The sequence below is a fragment of the Phycodurus eques genome, chromosome 22, assembly GCF_024500275.1.
Source record: "Phycodurus eques isolate BA_2022a chromosome 22, UOR_Pequ_1.1, whole genome shotgun sequence".
Classification (NCBI taxonomy): Eukaryota; Metazoa; Chordata; class Actinopteri; order Syngnathiformes; family Syngnathidae; genus Phycodurus; species Phycodurus eques.
Window position 1 is genome coordinate 5,000,786 of NC_084546.1, and position 18,563 is coordinate 5,019,348.

General features: G+C 41.8%; 2 protein-coding genes across 14 annotated transcripts in view; one reads left to right on the plus strand and one right to left on the minus strand.

Annotated features, from left to right (window-relative positions):
- Positions 1-18,563, minus strand: part of nampt1 (nicotinamide phosphoribosyltransferase 1) — a 20,241-nt gene continuing 1,678 nt past the window's right edge. The window contains exons 2-14 of one of the 2 annotated variants that reach the window (XM_061668376.1): positions 16,880-17,229; positions 15,241-15,353; positions 13,461-13,804; positions 10,712-10,868; positions 9,626-9,729; positions 9,432-9,560; positions 8,373-8,531; positions 8,155-8,291; positions 4,788-5,013; positions 4,591-4,710; positions 4,377-4,517; positions 3,992-4,126; positions 1-2,724 (exon numbers count right to left, since the gene is read on the minus strand). In XM_061668376.1, the coding sequence (XP_061524360.1) occupies positions 2,623-2,724; positions 3,992-4,126; positions 4,377-4,517; positions 4,591-4,710; positions 4,788-5,013; positions 8,155-8,291; positions 8,373-8,531; positions 9,432-9,560; positions 9,626-9,729; positions 10,712-10,868; positions 13,461-13,514 (1,464 nt within the window). In that variant the 5' untranslated portion in view covers positions 13,515-13,804; positions 15,241-15,353; positions 16,880-17,229 and the 3' untranslated portion in view covers positions 1-2,622. Of the gene's footprint in view, positions 2,725-3,991; positions 4,127-4,376; positions 4,518-4,590; positions 4,711-4,787; positions 5,014-8,154; positions 8,292-8,372; positions 8,532-9,431; positions 9,561-9,625; positions 9,730-10,711; positions 10,869-13,460; positions 13,805-15,240; positions 15,354-16,879; positions 17,231-18,563 lie in introns of those variants that run through there. The other variant, XM_061668377.1, reaches the window with a different exon arrangement.
- gsap (gamma-secretase activating protein) overlaps positions 14,914-18,563 on the plus strand; it is a 17,798-nt gene continuing 14,148 nt past the window's right edge. For 4 of the 12 annotated variants that reach the window (XR_009767617.1, XM_061668364.1, XM_061668368.1 and 1 more), the window contains exons 1-9: positions 14,914-15,301; positions 15,966-16,051; positions 16,697-16,753; positions 16,902-16,971; positions 17,080-17,282; positions 17,359-17,428; positions 17,636-17,685; positions 17,995-18,108; positions 18,199-18,255. Coding sequence is in view for 11 of the 12 variants with exons in the window: in XM_061668364.1 (XP_061524348.1) it covers positions 15,214-15,301; positions 15,966-16,051; positions 16,697-16,753; positions 16,902-16,971; positions 17,080-17,282; positions 17,359-17,428; positions 17,636-17,685; positions 17,995-18,108; positions 18,199-18,255 (795 nt within the window). In the remaining variant the exon portion in view is untranslated. Of the gene's footprint in view, positions 15,302-15,965; positions 16,052-16,696; positions 16,754-16,901; positions 16,972-17,079; positions 17,283-17,358; positions 17,429-17,635; positions 17,686-17,994; positions 18,109-18,198; positions 18,256-18,563 lie in introns of those variants that run through there. The other 8 variants (XM_061668372.1, XM_061668375.1, XM_061668369.1 and 5 more) reach the window with 7 other exon arrangements.

Sequence of the window (18,563 nt, forward strand, 5' to 3'; positions counted from 1 at the left end):
TCAAACAGACAGGTGGCGTGTTTAATTGTTGTGTCGTCGACAAAGGTAGCTATGTGGGTGAGTTTAAATCGGGACAACCAACATATACACGCGAGGAAGTCAACAACACAAGGAAAGACATAATTCACAAACACTTGATCATTCATAACACACACGCACACACGTCCAAACAGTCGAGCAGGTTGGATATTTGTGTTGGTACAAAAAAGGTCTTCCTAACAAAAATATCATCATCTTGTGTGGTGGTCTCTCGGACCCGCTTCCCCCCCCCCCCCCCCCACGGTCTGATTTCAACCAAACTAGTTGTATGTACAGTAGAGAAAGGCAGTACATGGCCAGGCCGTTTGTAAATAAGGATATTTACTGCAATATACAATATTAATCTGAGGTAAGAACAGTGAAATCAACATTAAGTCCTAAAAAAAAAAAAGCACCATCTAGTTGTAAAAAAAAAAAAAAGAAGGAACAGCAAACTGGGAGGTGAGTTTTAACAGCAGTTGTAAAACCAAACAAATGGGAAGGCAAATTATATAAAAGAAGTGTGACCTACTTCAGCGCGTGACAGGTGGCTGTGCAGTTTTATCAGCTCGCTGTTAATCGAGTGTGATGGTGTGAGGGGATCGAAGTGGGTGACATCACAGGTCTACAGCCATGCTAATGCACATGATGGACCACCATTTTTGAAACAACATGGATTTGTGCAGCAGAGGGAGCTCTGGATTACGGACACAAAGAGAATTTAGCAGAAATTTGCGCAAAAGGAAAATAGTGACATTTAGAAAAAAACAATTTAAAACATATTCTTAAAAAGCCATGCAAAAATTGTATTTTTAGATTAGTTATTCTACTATTTGGTGGTTTGGATTACTCCAGTTTAAATGTAATACTGTGCATTTTTTTGTACAATTGATCTAAAAAAAATCTCCAGAAATAGCTGTCGAGTCGACAGCTATTTCAATCAATCTTCAATCTTCAATTACACTCATTGTCCTTGACGACTGAGACAATTCAGTGCACTAATAGAACTGTTAGAAACGTTTTTCCACTACTGATCCACATTTTCCAGACTAGTATGCAATTAAACCTTACTAGTAAAATACTGTGCTGCACTAGTAACTACTAGAACCAACTCGTAGGCATGTCCATTCGTAGTTTTGCCTCACGACGAATATGTAGTCATCCTGCTAGTATACTAACATTGCAGAAATGTTATACAATGTAAAAGGAAGCAGTAAGAGAGTCATTCTACCAGTGTACTACGGCGTTCCATAAAGCTGCTTCAGCATTTATGCGATATCTTAAGGTCCAGGGACAAGTTCACTTTTTGTCCTGACTAGTGGGACAACTACGTTACCCATAAAGCAACACGTACACTCGTTGATAAGTACTCGGAGTACCAGTGACATAAGTCTACAAGTTAGCACTTCCCTAGTAGTCCCAGCAGCTCACAGATGTCAACTCGTGCACCGTTTTACGTTAGTAGTACCATACAGTTGTCCTACTTGTGTGCAGAAATTTTATAGAGGAGTGGAAAAAGTGTTACGAGTAAAACAGTCATTCGAATAGTGAGGACAAAGAGTTGCAGTCGCAGTGAGGACAAAGAGTGTCGTAGTACATGGACATCAAGCATATGAAATAAATACTCAAACAGCTTAAGAGGAGCTCGGTGTTGATTGGATATTCTTGCTGGGAAGTGAGATACCTGTGATGTGACCAGCTCGTAGCGCCCATATTCTTAAATCGGTTGATCCGAGGAGACACACCACATTAAAGGCAGCGATACTGATGGAAACATTCAACTGGACTCTCCCAGCTTCCCCCTCCTCCACAATATATACCTTACTCGTGAAAACAAATAAAAATCCCAGAATAATTATTTGCATAAAGGAATACCACATATAGATGTTAAGACTCACACAGCAGAAGCGACACTTAACACACACGGTCAGGAAGTGATTCATGTCCTTCAATCCTCTTCATTCCAGTCAAGACATTTTATGTGATGTATCAACTTGACAAGATGGAAGATTTTGATGGCCTCTTGATGACGGGAATGCTCTTTGAGGGAGATTTCGAAACCTTGCAGAAATGCACCAATGACTTTAGCGCAAAACATTCAGGCACCACTTGAAAGATTTGGGCCTTTTCTTTTACATTTTGGCTGAAAGTAAAACCGCACTGCTATTTCAATATATTTAAATGCCTTCACATAAAAGACGAAGCCAGGTAGATTACAGAGGGCGTGTGGTGAAACAGAGCAGCCAATCACGTCGTCCGGTTCGTTCAGAGGGCGTGGCAGCAGCTCGGAGAACATCCATCCTTCCATTGGCTTGCCGCACTTCGTACACATTTCTTCATTTTTTTTTTTATATATCATTTGTCATCCTCAGAAGTGAGCGAGCTCCGTGGAGTTCTTGTGATTTTTATTTCTCTCTTTTTTTTTTTTTTTTTTTTTTTTTTTTTGAATGGAAGTCACAGTTTTAGGGGAGTTCCGGGCAGGATATATCATCATTGCACAAGGCCTCGGTTTATTTTAGGGTGTGTGATGTCAGAGGCTGAGGAAGAGGGGTTCGAGAAGGAATTGGGGGGCGGTATTAATGAATGGCGGACTAGTGGCGGCAGCTAGTCAAGCTCGCTCTCCTTGAGCTTGGCATTGTCTCTGACTTGGTCAAACGTGTACGTCTGCACAATCTTGCCGTTCTGGAAGACCGTGTGCAACAGGTCCTGGTTGGGGGGGAAAGTGGAAGTAGAAGAAGAAGACGTGAGGAACAAACACACGCTGGATTGCTGTGAGCATTTAAAAACAACAGCAGGGGATTTTCCTCATGTCCTTATTATTGTTATTGAGCAATTTTGACGGTTGGCGATATGGCGCCCCTTGTTGCTTTAGTTAATTTGTCCCTATATTTATAGTTAGCAGCCTACATCATGGTTTATGGAGGATTATATAGTGACTGAAATGGGAAAACTATATCTAAAATACATATTCCTCTGTAGCTTTATCTAGATTGAAACTATTTTCCTGTCTCTTCCACCACTCCTTGATAACATTTTGCCGAAATTGTACTCTTGACAGTTTGGTCTTAAGACACAGAAGCGCAGCTGCAGGAGTGTTTCCATGTCCCGCTTGGTTTTATGTGTTTAAAGAGGTTTATTTTTATTAACAGAGACTATTGAATTTATTAGTAGTACTTTATTGTGTTCTATTTTGGATTTTTATTTATGTACAGCACTTTTTCGCAGCTCAGGTTATTCTTTAAAGTGCCTTTATACATGAAATCCAATTGAGTTATGCAACTTTACTGGTTTATATGTCAAAACGAATTCTATGAAAAAGGTACCAGTTTGTGCATCATGATCAATTCTATGCGGCTCCTGGTGTGCACAACTTTGGCCACCGTGTGGCAGTATAATGGAGTCATACACACAAAAACGAAGAATTTCACAACTACTGTAAGTGACTCACAAAGCTGGATTAATTTGAGCAGTTTTTTGCAGATGATAATGAATATATGCCTATAAGTATTATTATATTGTTTGTATACGTGTTGATGCGCCACTGTGCGGGCTTTACTGAGGCAAAGCTATGTGGTTGCTTTAAATACACAACGGGTACTTCTCTTTGTATAATGTTTAGTTTGACAGTAAATTTAAACTGGGAGTGGCATTAAACAGCTTGAAGCCTCTTTTTTGAAGAATTGTTCACTATCTGCCAAACTACTGCTTTTTGGGAATGAGTTCACTGCCACCATATGGCGGGCGTATCTTACATTTTTGCTCGCACGTCAAAGTAAAAATGAGGGGACAAAAATTTTAAAAAATAAAATTGGCCGAATGATGGCGCCTAAGTCAAGTCAATTGTATTTCAAGGCACCACTGTACATAAAAACAAAGCTATTGCTGGCATAAGACTTTGGAAAGTATTGTATATTTTGTGATTTATTCATTTATTTTTTAAATACTCTTTTACTTATGCCCCAAGTGAACTCACCACTCCGTACTCCTCCAGGTCACCTTTGCCCTCTTCCAGGGTGACAAACTCCCCGCTTTGAGTCCGGTGCAGAGACAGGCGTCCTTTCTTTGACCTCTTGTTGGGGTCTGCTACGGGATCCTTGAACACGTTCACCTGGAACGAAGCAGGGAAAATGCTCAGTTCATCTCAATAGCAAATCTGAAAGTAAATAACTACATTTTATTTAAGTAGCAATTTTCACAGAATGGACCCCCATAGTATTTCACATAGTATAAAAAATAAAAAAATAAAATGTCATGCATACACAAAATTTCGAATTACAAAATTTTACAGTTAACACAAGAAATAACACAATTCAACAATGCAATGGCTCAAAAGTAGACATTTGTGGGCGGTCCCTCACCCCAAGTCCGTTTGTGACCACGTAGCTGCATTTGAAGGAACAGTTGAGCAGATCTCTGGTTAGTTTCTGGAGCAGAGCCCCCCCAGAGCCGAAGGAAACGTTCTCAATGGACCACCGATGCTCTTTCATCCCCTCCACAATCTGTCACGTCACAAAATGGAGTGAGAAAAAGGGATTCCTTTATCCTCAGTGAGCGTGTTACAAGTGCATGTACCTCCTGTAGAGTGTTAATGTCCACTCCGTCTCCTTGGATGACTCGGATATAAGGAGGCAGCACCATGAATCCTTTGGAGTTCTCATCTGGTGGGAACTTCTTGCCCAGGATCTCCAAAACCTGACATAAATTCATTCATAAAGACAAACTCTAATATCGCAGGGAATTTGGAAAGTGTGGAAAATCTACGAGCGCACCTTTAATACTGTATCGAGGGGGTTCCCCGAGTCTGGCCGCACGACGAGCGGCGCGTCGGCGCTGCGTGACTCGATGAGCCCGCGGAGGTCCTCGCCCCAGATCTTCTCGCAGGCATTGTAGATGTCGTAGCTGTCGCTGACGATGGAGACGGGCACTCCGGGGAACTGCTTGATGATGTGCTCGAAGGCGTCCTTCTCGTGGTCCTTGCCCCACGCTGTGATGGTGCTGTGGCGACAGAGACAGAAAATAAGGTATTACAAGTGCATCTCGAGTTAGAATAGCGTCTAAAGCTTAATTTAGTTCAGTAGTTCAATTCAAAAAGTAAAAATCACATAAATTCACTTCAGCCAGAATAAAATATTTCATAATTTGATTATAGTTTACAGCAAATTAAAAACCCTGAATTCACCACCTCAATAAATTAGAATATGACATCAACAATCAAGGATCACGCCAAATAATTCTTAATACAGATATTGAGTACGACATAGCCTTCTGAAAAGTACGTTCCTGTCTTTAATGAATCTATATGAGTACTGAATTAAATGAAATTTTCAAACATATTTTAATTTGTTGAGTTGGACCTGTAAACTTACAGACTGTCCACAAGGGAGACACGTCCTTATTTTCACATGAGAAAAGTTTTAAATTGTAACTTTAAAGGCAGGGATTTTTGGTCCAGGGGCAAAAATCTCCGGGGACAAATGCCAATTAAACTATTTTGTAGTAAGTATTGTGTAAATAATAGGACTATATTCTCAAAAAACACACCTTTTGTTCTAAAAAGAACAATAACAGGACTTTATTTCTGTAATAATACAACTTATGGTCTAAAAATAAAACAAATTTTATTCATGCAGGGACCTCAGATATTAGTGATGACACGTCACACAGTTTTTAATTGGCCCAAAGCTAATGTTGGGAGGAGTAATTGGTTTATCATGTTTGTTTTATTGGCACGCCCACCCCATTTGTAGGTAAGCACTTTAAAAATATATATATACAAAAATAATCTATTGCAAACTTTGCAGACCCCCAAGCTACTGTTCGTGGACCCCTAAGGTATATATGTCAAACTCAGGCCCGGGGGCCAAATTTGGCCCACGATGTAATTATACTTGGCCCGCAAGACCATATTAAATGTGCATTAGAGCTGGCCTGCCAGTATACAGCACATGCACCACTAATATTACAAATCCCAGAATGCTTTTCTAGTGTGTTGGCCCATCAGTCTAGACCGGGGAGCGCCCTTTCCCTTTCTGTTGCTGTCGATATCAACGATGCTACCAGTCTCCTCGAGCAAATTTACACTTCCCCTTCCCAAAAATGGCCTAACGAAAGATGGAAAACAGTTAACTTGCAAGACAGGTGGGAGGCAGATTGTCTGTTCACTAAAGGAAAAGAAAGACCTGTTTGTCGTGTGCGGAGCAACGTGACTGGAACAAAGAACATAACATAATTGAATTGGTGGTTTTTTTTCATGCTCTTTATCAACTCCTAGGCAGGGACTGTTAATAGTTTGAAGTTTGGATTTTTATTGAAGGACATTCTTATTTTTTTGGGTTGTTTTGTTGTTGGCCTTTGAAAAAAGATTTCATCAAAAAGAGGTAGTTGGAGATAGATAAATAGAAGATGGAGAGACAGAAGAATTCATGTTATCTATATAAATGCAAAACAACAAACAAATACCACTGATGTCTTTTATCGCAAATTTGATTTCTCATGTTTATAATATTAAAAGTTTGTTTATTCCAGATTCAGTGTTTAAGCAAAATCTAAGTTTGTTGTCATATGATAAACTTTAGCGCTACATTTCTGGAGAGAAGGGAAACATGCATATCGCAGTGATTTTTCATTAAATATTGAGTTTGGCCTGTGACGTTGTGCCAATTTTTTATTTTGGCCCACCATGAATTTGAGTTTGACACCCCTGCCCTGGGGGATTTAAGGGGTAAAAGCTTAATTTAATGCATGATTTTTTGACTTTATGATATAGGGTTGCCATTTTTTGACTACAAGTGTATTAAAGATGTTGATTTTTTTTCATACATTTAAAGGAATAATACACCCACGGTACAAACATTGCATTCCTCAAATCACATCAACCATGAACGATTTGTTACAGTGCAATGGACCCCTTGCTAAGGTAAACACGTGTGTATAACTGTGCGTGTCATTCCATACCAGTTACTATGGCAACAATGCGACCGCCCTACAACGCACTGGTGCGGGAATGAAGGATGAACCGAAGCAGCAGTAACAGCCCTGATGGCGGGGAGGAAGCAACCGTGTGTGTACGTGCGTGTGTGTGGCACAAATAGACCGGTGCCATAAAACAACAGCATGTGTACACAGTGCGACAGCCAATCACAAGCTTCCTGCCTCCAGCCAATCATGGCATGGGGAGCCAAACGAGCCCCCGACACAGCAGATGTCTCTGGGTGGATTTGGACGACTACGGCTGAAAAATTCCACCTAACAGAGAGCAGCTTTGCTACTGTAAAGATTAATAAAGACAGGATAATTCCTGATCTCCTTTTATGATTCCACTTCATCTTTGTGTCATTCGCCAGAATCCCCAGATAGGACTTCTGACTGAATAAAGAGGCCAATATAATGATTAATTTGGCATGCACTTGACTGTGTACAAATGTGCTTTTTTACAGTGCCCGCTTTCATCGCGGGAGGCGGGGGTACGTTCCAGGCCCACCTGCAAGAGGTGACAATCTGCGATGTAAAGAGACAAAAATTGTAAATGATTTGACCCCTTCTGCCAGCTTTAAACTTATTAAAACACACTTTTTAAAGTGTTCCTTCGCACCTGTTCTCACTCTGCCATTGTCAAGAAATTGAAGACTATTACATAACATCACCGTGGAAACGAAAAGAAGACCCTCACATGTACAGTTGAAGTTCATGCAAAACTAAGCTTAATGCTAACTGATAATGCAAAACACCATAGTCAGGTTAACAGAAATTAGCGTTGATGTTATTGGAATTATAAACCTTCAAACAACTGCTACTTCACACACAGAGCAGCAACACATAGAGAGCATACAAGAATACTAATATTATGTATGCTCTGTGCGAACAATTACGATTATTGGAGGTTAGTGGGAAGACCTTCTTCACCTCTTCTTCTTACTCTTAATTACACTGCATGTCTTCCAGAAGACCTCAGGGTTGGCCACCATTTTGTGGTACCACACTGAAGGTGCACAACTAAAAATTTGGACCCACCTGTACACTGTAAAGCCCATAAAAAAAAATAAAAAATAAACAAAAACATTTGTTTAAGAATTTGTGCAATAGCAGGAATACACTGCATTGTGGACACATTTATTGGACCGCAGTGTGTGTGTGTACCTGTGTTCCGCAGCAGGTACAGAGAACCCTGGGACTGGGTCCTTGGTGCCATAGTACTTCTTGATCACACAGATGCCAGCGACTGTATCCGTGCCCTTAAAGTTGACCAAGTGAGCAGAGGCGCCGATGCCCGCGGTCTGTAGAAAACAACAGAAGATAGGAAAGAAATTAAATACACCCTACGTGACTTTACATGCATGATGAAATTTCCTCAGTACCTCTTGCGAGGAAACGCCCCGGTAGCCGAAGTCGTGCAGTTTGTACTCGAGCCCCTGCAAGTTCCCCGACGTGTCCAGGAGATACCTGGCCAGGATCTTTTTCTGTTCCCTGGAGTTGGTCGCTACAGTGATGGGGTACCAGATCTGCACCAGGATGGTCTGACGGAAAGAGGAGGGACAGTCAATGCCCCGTTCAGTGGTCAACTGGAGCTAAAACCTTAAACCAACAGGCTGAGAAGTGGATAACACATTCCTTGATGTTCCCAAATTCCTTCTAGGTGAATAAAAGCGTGAAAACAAGCATCTCAACTCACATTACACGGAAAACACAGTGTGTGTGTGGTGAAGGTCACCTCCTTTCTGTGTGTGTGCGTGTGTATGTGTCGTCACCCAAGGCAAAGCTATTATTTCTGGGCGGGAGGTTGTTTTGAATAGTTGGTCTTTGTTTGTCTGTTAACGGGATTACGCAACAAGAAAAAAAGTCGATGAACACAAACATGCACACAAACTAAACAGACTCATGTGACTCCAGAACAACTCCCCCTTTTGCATATACACACAAGGTCATACAGCATTACTTACATATTGACCTTGACTAATGGCTAATGTCATAAAAATAGTGGCATGATTAAATGAGGTGGGGACATTATAGCTTGCTCTGTCATAAAGAAAGAGAGTGGTTGCTCCTTCTCAACGAGGGCAACAAAGCAGAATCATGCGTCTAATTTTATCATATCGTGTGTGTGTGTGCGCGTTTTTTTATGCATGTCTTTATACCAACGGTGGGGATTTGAGCGGGTGCATCAGTGTGTGTGTAATGTGCCCAATTTTACACAGTGTGTGCATGACTATACTTGAACAAATATGCCTGCTTTTATGTTTTCGTTATAGCTAAATGAACTACTGGTAAGCTTGTCTGCCTCTCAGTCAAGAAGATCTGGGTTAGAATCTCATTCTGGCTTCTTCCCACGTGCCAAAAACATGCACATTGGGTTAATTCGACTCAAAATTGTCCATAGGCGTAAATGAGTTTGTCCGTGTGCTTCCTCCTGGACTCACCTCCACCCAGTTGGTGAGCCAGTAGCATTCGGGATCCGTGCTCTCCACGGTGAACAACACGTTGCCGCGGGGGATGACGCTCCCCTCCGGTACCGCCTTGATTTCTATAGGCAGGTGGCCGTTGTATTTCTGCAAAATGACACACTCTCTCCAAGATTCCGAAACTTCAAGCCAGGTAATATTGAGTTTCCGACCTCCAAAATGTAGGTCCACCCTTTCTCGTTAAAAACATCATCCTGGAAGTGTTCCCGGTACACCTCCTTGGCCTCCTGGATCTTCTCCGGAGTGACTACCTTTCCTGGACACGAGAGGGAGAGAGATTTAGTATGAAGTGGGAAAAAATGAAGAGAAGAAGCCCAGGGGACTGGAATGCTATTTTACTGTCCATGGTTGTAATCCAATTAGACGCATCCGATGCGCAGCGACAGGGCTTCTTTGTCCTCTTACTTACACTCACTTCTTGATATTCTGTATTTCTAGCTTTAACTTTCCAAACAGCATAAAGATCCCATTGGTACATTTGTGGAAAAATCCTATTTCAATGAGGAGACACTGGATGCTACACTGAAAACAATGCACCAATTGGGAGGAAACTGACATTTTTAATCACAAGAAACAGCATTACAATAAGGACATATTGCAATCATTTTCAAGAAAAACTAAATTCTGGGAGCAAATAAATGTTCATGGTAAACTGCAAAATCCAGACAGGATTCTGATTACTTTTTTTCTTGATTTTTCAAGAACAATTTATGCAGTGTAGCATGTCACTTTACAAAAAAGTGACAAATATTTTTTTCCCCCATTCTGCTGAGAATTGATATACTGCTAGCCTAATAGACAAAAAAACAACACCTTTCTGCTGACAAAGCATTTCTGCGTCCTCGAGTACACTTTGGATTGAATAGTTGAAGGATCAAGAATGCAAATGGGAAGGTTAATCATTGAGCCGGTTGGAAGGAGAGGAGGCGGGGGTCGTCGGGTAGGGCCGGTCGTCCGCTCTCATTGGCTCAAAGAGCAGCTGTGCTTTTGTGCCGCTCGCTCTCCCCCGCGGCACCTCTGCCGTCGCACCATGAAATCCTCTTAGGAGGCCACGGACTCCTTTTGCTCAAGTGGTGCAAACTACAAATGCGTACATCCTGCTTCACATGCATGCACTAAATCTTCATGATTATTTCACAAGAAATGAACATTTAGTTATTGATGCTCGAGATACCATTTTTGGTCCATGTTGGGATGGCAAGTACCATTCAAATAAAACCGATGAAGTCAAGACTTACCTTTGAGGTATTTGTGGAGGATGTACTGCAGGCCGTAGAAGACGGTTTTGTCGTATTTGACTTTTCTGCTTTTGGTGGGATCTGTCCTATTCTCACGACACTCGAAGTAGGAGTAGACTTTACTCGTGTTTGGGGGGTACTGTTTGTAATGCGTTACCTGCACATGAAGAACACACATGAACTTATCACACGGGCACAATGGAGGAGCGTCACCACATATACTGTCAATAAAGATTATTAAATAAACTTCATCTGACCCTTCAACCACTGAACTCAATAGTGCAACTAATCTAGCAAGGTGTGCGTTATCTTCAAATTGCACAACTAAGAGCAAACTGAACAATAGCAAAACTATTCATCGTTGCAAAATACAGCATGAGGGGGTATTATAGCTTATGGGGGGGGGGGAAAGCCTCCACCTAATCACACACTCACTCATTGAATGTGACATTTTATTTTGTTACAGGGGTTTAAAACTATGTAAGATGTTGCTAGAATGTTACAAGTCAGACTTTTCCCGACTAACACATGCCCGGGCGTATTTCCTCAAACAGGAATTACCGATGCCATAAAAGGGGCAACCTAATCAGAATAAAATACAGTAATCATGTGACCCTGTTGGTCATCCATTAAATCCACACTGAGGGATTTGAAGATTGAACACATGTCACTGTACTGAATTAAATCAATTTAAAGTCATCCACTATAGCAGTGAAAATGAGTGTAATAAATGGAAAGCCTACCGACTGTTCTCCCTGATAAAATTGGAATTGGTGGAACAGTTTCAATGCACGTCTGTCAGATGTGAACTACTATTCTAGGGATTTTGCATTCAAAACAAACTCTACCGGGTGGAAAATTTGTGATTTACTTTGTCGGCGGCCTTTTAACACACAATCTTAACTCGTTTTATGTTCACTTAAGGTTTAAACTTGAATCTGTGTGGTCCGCAGACTAAACTGCAGTCTTGGGAAGGGCGGAAAAAACGAGAGGCAAAGATAAATGTCAACGACCAACTCAGTTTATTTGACCCCTGTCAGTGTCCTTTCATGGCCTCAAAATAGAGTCAAGACATTCACAGGAGGACGTGTAGCTCTCCACGCACACACACTCTCTACTACTATCCAGTTTTCTCTTTGGCTATTCTAAACACCAAAGTGGACAGACTTAAAATGCAGCTCTCTGAATGTAATGTGACCGGTGCAAATCATATAAAAATAATGAGATTAAGGTTACTTCAGGGCTTGTCCGAACTGTACTGGAGGTGTTCAAAATGAGTTGCAGCAAGGGGGCTGTCCTGTTACCTAAAACGTCATAAGTCCCCCACTCCCTCATGCCTACACTTGTCATTGTGAATGTTTCCAAACAATAGGTGGGGGTGGTGTGTGTGTGTGTGTGTGTGTGTGTGGGGGGGGGGGGGGTCTTAACTTTTCATGATAAGAGGAGACGGCCAATTTCTCCCACAGCTGTATATTAGATGAACCCTCAGCAGCCATTTAAGAAACCACACACCCAGAAGACATAAAACATGATCTGTGTCATGACCCTTCTCTGACTTCTTCGTGCAACTTCCTCTAATTTTATTTTAAGGGAGATGCTTGGTCGCTCGGCACAGATTACGTCCAAGCATGTTTTGTTCAAGTACAGATTGTTCATCATTACTACAGCTGATTCTGTTTATATTCACATTGGAGTTTTCTCTTTCGAAGGTATCCCCTGGAGTCTATCGCACTTCGCAACCCCTTTGCCTCTTCTCGCACACTGAACAAAGCAAACGCTGCAGGATCTCTTTGTAGATGCACTGGTTGGTCGTCTGGCCCCCATTGACGGTGAAAACCCGTAATTTGGTTTTGAAATATAGCTTTTGTGACTGACACTAGTCTGGGAGCTTTTCTGACATTAAGATATGTTGTTTTCAAACTTTATTTCCATCACCTACAGCTCTTTAAGATACTGTACATTGTATAAAAAAATAAATTAATAACAACAAGGAAGAATTCTCCTAAAAAAGTAAATAAACCAACATAACAATTGCAGTAGTGACAGTGCAATCACGTGACCACAGTACATGGCAACTAGCCTGACAACGGACCCAGGGATGAACATTTCGGCAAACTTTGTTTGTTTGTCTTTTTTTGTTTCAATTCTCCCTATAAGTGGTTTCTCGATCATGCATAATAAATTTTAAGAACGAAGGAATACCAGCTATAAAAATGGAATGGCGCAATTTGGCACCGCGACAACGCAGCTATGGGGCTAAGGTCATTGCCATTCCGTTTCTCCCACAAGTTTAAATGTTCACCACCCTCGCTCTATTTTGGTTCATAATAACTGTTATAATTCCTTCCGAATGAGACTTTTCCCACGGAGGAGCGCAGCGGACACTTGCTAGCTCGATGCTAACGAATGTTAGCTTGTTAACATCGCGCTTCCCCATTGGTTCGTACGTAAGTTAGCACGTTAGCTCATTCAGCTATTGATGGGATAGCAGAGGAAAGCCAACCGAGTATCGACCGGTGATTCCGGGGAGGGATTAAAGTCGACTGGGAGATGCTTTGTTTTAATCAACACCCCACCTCCGTTTAAGTCTCCCCTCCGCATCCTCCGGTCGACTCGGCCTGGTGTCGACCACCTCAGTGCGGTGGCCTTGGGACTGATGGTGGAGCCACCTTGACTTGAATGCATTTCCATCCATCAGCCCCCACCACCCTCATCCCGCCTGAGAGCGACACCGGCCCCGGTACGGTACCTTGTAGGAATCGGTCGCGAGCAGGATGTTGAAGTCGGCGTCTCTGTGCTCCATCTTTGCCCCCCTCTTCGGTTGTGAGTCAATCGCAGCTGTCAGTGTGTTGTTGAGACGTGCCGCTGCCGGGAACTCCTGGTTGATCACGTAGCGTAGGAGGAGGAGAAGGAGGCGGACAGAACCGACGATCCGGGGGTTGAGAACAAGGCGGGGGAAGGGCGCGGGTGGTCGCGCTCCAAAATTCCGAAATGGCTCGGCTCCACTCGGTTCTGCCCGGCAACGTGATGACACGAGCCAACCAGGAAGTGAAAAATCGCCAAAGATCGAATATTGTGGTGTCGTGACTCACTCTGCAAGCGAGACAACGACATCCTCGTCAGATTGTTTACAGTCCTCCTCGCGGTTTGCTTTTTGCGGTTTTATTGTATTGCGGATTTCCACCTATCCAATTTTACATAGCTATCAAAATTTAAAATGTTTTTATGGCTCTCATTTGATTGTTCTTATTATTAATTTCAATCAGGGCTAAGGATGGATAAACCCAATCTTTCTGAAGCAATGAATCACTTTGCGACACCACTGCTTTGAAGCGTTTGACATTCTTCAAAAGAGCTCCATTTGTTGGCCAAAGTCCTTTCATGGCTGTCATGTGTGTTCAATAAAGACCTAGCTGTCTATCATTTTCATTGTGTTCTTCAGTAAATGAATGTTCCAACGTGATAATTTACTCTAATGTGATGTCTCATATTAGGTGCCTACAGATTGGAAGGGTAAATCTGCAAATATTTGTATTTTACAAGCTACATCAAAATCCAATTTACTTATACCGTAGAGTAAAAAAATATATATGGATTTTTGTATACCGTGTGTTCTAGAACGTACCTTGTGATAAACAAGGGATGACTATAATTGGAAAACTTCATAACATAAACGACTGTTTAAAACACTCCCATGACAAAGGGATATGCGGAAATAAATTGTTACACAGTTGGAAGCTATTTAAATTCAATATTTTTTTCATTATAATCTCATACGCCTTCAAAGCAAGGTGGAAATTAAAATACACCGTTATAACGTGTTTAAATTGTCTTAACACGAAGCCAACAATTAGTGAGAGGTGGTGCTCTTCCGTTTTTCATAACATCTTTGAGGTCACGAAAGACACCGTGCAAGTTCTTAAAATGTACGCAAGAGGGAAGTGTTGACTACATTTACAACGATCGCCCACCAAAAAGAGAACTTACCAATCATACCAAACAAAAGAACTTTATGATATGGAATCTGTTAAATAATTGTGCACCTGCTTTTTTATTTTAACGAATTCTTGCGCAATAACAAACTTGGTAAAGGCATATTTGAAATACATTCCACAGTGGATCTCAGTAGTGAGGTGTACCTTATTATTTTGGCCAGTGCGTGCATGCGTAACAAATGAATGTGACACTCTATTGTGAGCTGCCTAAGTGACTGGATGGTGGTGAGAGATTCCAGCCCGGCTGGAGTGATGTCTCCCTCGGCCTATGGCAGCGCGACAAAGGACAGGGAGGAGCTGCTACGTGTGGAACATTTCTGATATGACTGAGGACAAAGTTAAAAGCTAGGCTGTCTTAACTTTTACAAGAAAGAAAAAAAAGTTAACAAGACTTTCGCTCATGTGATTCCACACCAGGAAAGACTGCAGAGTCTGCACGGAAACTACGCACTGTTAAGTTCTTGGTCTTAATCGTGTTCTTTTACCACAAGATTTGGTTGTGCTCTTATGTTAAAAGTGCAGCCCGAGTTTGACCTGCGCAGAGATGTGGAGGCTGACATCCGAAGGAAGGAGGCGGCGGTGTGCAGGGTGAAAGGTGAGGCATTCAAGTGTTGTCGGTCAGCTGACACTCGCGCTGTCAGAGTGCACTTAAAAGAACAAAAACAAAACGCGAAATTTACCTGAATAATAATTTAAGTATCACATACACTGAACAAAAGCATACAAGCAACACTGGTGTTTATGCTCCCTTCTTAATGAGCTGAACTCAAAGATAAGATTTAAATAAAATTATCTTGGCAAAGGAGAAGTGCTCACGAACACAAATTTGGATTTTTGCTAGAACTAGGCCTTTCGTGGACAAAAATGGTTTTAGTTCAGCTCATGAAAAACGTTTTGCATTCATATTTTTGTTCAGTATAGATTCTAAACTACACATGTGCAGAATCTATTTACTAAAAAGGAGAAAAGATGCATTTAGATTGGGAATGTTATTGATCCTCAGGCATCCCTGAAGCACACAAGGGCCAAAGGGAGCATCCTGTGCTAAAATGATGTTGCGGCCAAAGAAGACATAGTTTGTGTGTTTACGTGACAATTGTGTGTGTTTTTTTTAAGAAGCAGAGTGTAGGGGTTTACAGTACCGTTATGGCGGGATTACGCATCAAGGTTGAACTAATATATGGGTAATAATGGGCATAATTCCAATGTAAATGTCAAGGCACACTGATGTTGTTTCCCCAATGACGCTGTGTCTGCAGACTACTCTGGAGCAGTGGACATTTTAATCCTCAACACTGAGAGAGATGGGGGCATCCTTTACTCCTGGAAGGTTATTACTATTATTGTGTGTGCAACGTCCTGTCTCAACTGTGTTTTGGCAAAATAAATAAATTGTGTGGCATCCTGGTTCCCAAGGAACTATGATGATGTGAGTTGAGGAGTTTAGACAAAAGTAATGTTTTGCTACCATCTTGTGGCATCAATAGGCAATTAACCATTTTAGGAGGGCATCAATTACTTACAGATGCTTGCTATATTAGCTACTATTACAACATAAATAGTGGAGTAACACAGAATTTTTTGTGTAGGTTATTTTCAAGTCTATTTATGATTTTAAAAAAAAATAATAAAATTGGGGCAAAAAAGCTGCTCGCGTCGACTATCGTGCGTGTGCACCACGCATCATCAAATGGACTCAGAAATCAAACTGCATAAAGCACATGTTCCCTCCTGATGATTCCACTTCATATCCATTATTTGGGGATTCAGGAAACTTTTAAACCCTCAGTGAATAAAGTTGTGTTCTTAAACCGCTCAGCGCGGCATACATTTTTAATGACAGACTCGCCAAACTGATTTTGGAGGTCAAAGATGGCCTTGTGAAGAGGTTCTTTTTTTTCTTTTTTCTTTTAAGGTTTGTACTTTTTAGTATTGAATGTAGAGTACTTGAATTAATTAAGCGCTGCAATAATCTCTTCTCTGCTTATAGGGATCAAGTGGGGCCACACGTGTTGGGAAATATGACTCAAGCACCAAGCAGAATAAGGTGAGTTTGTGTGTTCATGTCACCTCAATATATGTGCTCGAGAGATTCTGGTACTCAAAAATAATCACTGGCCAAGTACAGTTCAGTTGTATTGCACTTTTAAGTTCAATACATTTGCATATGCACCTGTGTGTGTTCTCTCCAACAGCTCCTGTATACCTTCGACAAGCAGGTGTGTGTTAGCAGCTGCTCCCTAAACAAGGAGGAAACGTTGTTAGGTGAGCCCAATACACAGCAGCAAGTGGACAATTTGGGGGTGATACAAAACATTTGTTTCAGTGTATATTAAAGGGGTTAACTTATCTTTTTCTTCCTTTCCCTCTCAGCTGTCAGCTTGGCACAAAACAATGGTGGAGAGGAGCACCTCAAACCAAGTGAGACACGCTCACATGCTCCTTCTTTCATTGACATGCTTCATCATTTCTCATCCCTCGCTTTAGTATCCCAGTGCTTGACGCTCCTGATTGAGATCCATCCTATCAACAACACCAAAGTCTTAAAGGCGGTAGACTGCAGGGTCAAAGTGCAGGTAGAGCATGTGAAAAGCAGAAATGATGCGTGTAGAGGAGCGGCCTTTAAAATATCGGATTACTTTCGGCTTTCAGTTTCTCCATCCTGAAACTAACCGCAGATCAGTGCAGGAGAGCCACCTGCTGCTGCTAACTGAAGATGGATGTGAGTCTCATTTTTTCCCCTCATCCAGCTCGTGGACTGGACTTCAGATACTCAATGAATTGGGCCAATGTGTAGAATATGAAAACTCTACACACCCCTGTTCAGAGGCCACACACCACAAAGACCTGGCATTTTAACAGGGGTATGTAGACTTTTTAAATCCACTGTAGATCTTGACTTAGTTACCGCTGTGTGTGTGTGCTTCAGATGTGGATCAGTACCACGTCATGCTGACCAGGCATGAGGGTTACAAAGTGGTAAGATGGACTCTGCATGCTCTCCATCAAAGCACACCTTCCCAGTAATACAAGGCTCCCCGTGGGTGCTTGAAGCTTGAATTTGAATGTTTAATTTTGAAACACGTTCGACTTCTGCTATAATTACATCTCCCTGAGCTGCTACAAAACAAAACAGAAATGTCATTTTTTTTAATTGCTTCTATTTGCTTTAAAAGCCGCATAATAAGGCACATTGTTGCAATCCTGTACAAAGTGACTGAAAGTATTTGAGCTGACAATGGCGACCATACGGGAAGGCTTTGCATTGAGCTCCATATTTGCGGGAAGCAGGTGGTGGCCAATCCGGAGCGTTTGTCCAAGACAGCCGAGCGGGTGGCGGAGGATTTCTGCTGGGTCCAATGGGACGTGCACACGCAGAGGCTCTATTATCTCACCCATGCGGTAATGCAACGCTCACATGATACGTTTACATCGTCTGTGTGGAGCATGTGGTAAAAATCGGATTTAAATGCATGCACATGTTTTCCACAGGACAAGTTCCTGCTGCGATGTGTGCAGTTCTACGACAACCACAATTGTGAAACTGTGGTAACTATAACCCCTCCCCCCCCCCATCCTTCCGAACCCTACATTATATACACTACTTACAATTTCACGATGAACCTAAAATGAACCTCTACAGGTGTTTGATCCATGAAAATTTCCAAAGACGTTCACTGATATGCCTTTCTGAAACTCTTCCGACACAACTCGTGCACTGTCAAAAGTGAAACTGAAAGTATGTTTCTGCTTTTCTCCCGATGCAGCTACTAAAAGCCCGTGTGGTCTACATTGTCGTTACAATTTGCCTGTATTGCCTAATATTTTATTATTGTGTGTAAATTCCCCAAAATGAT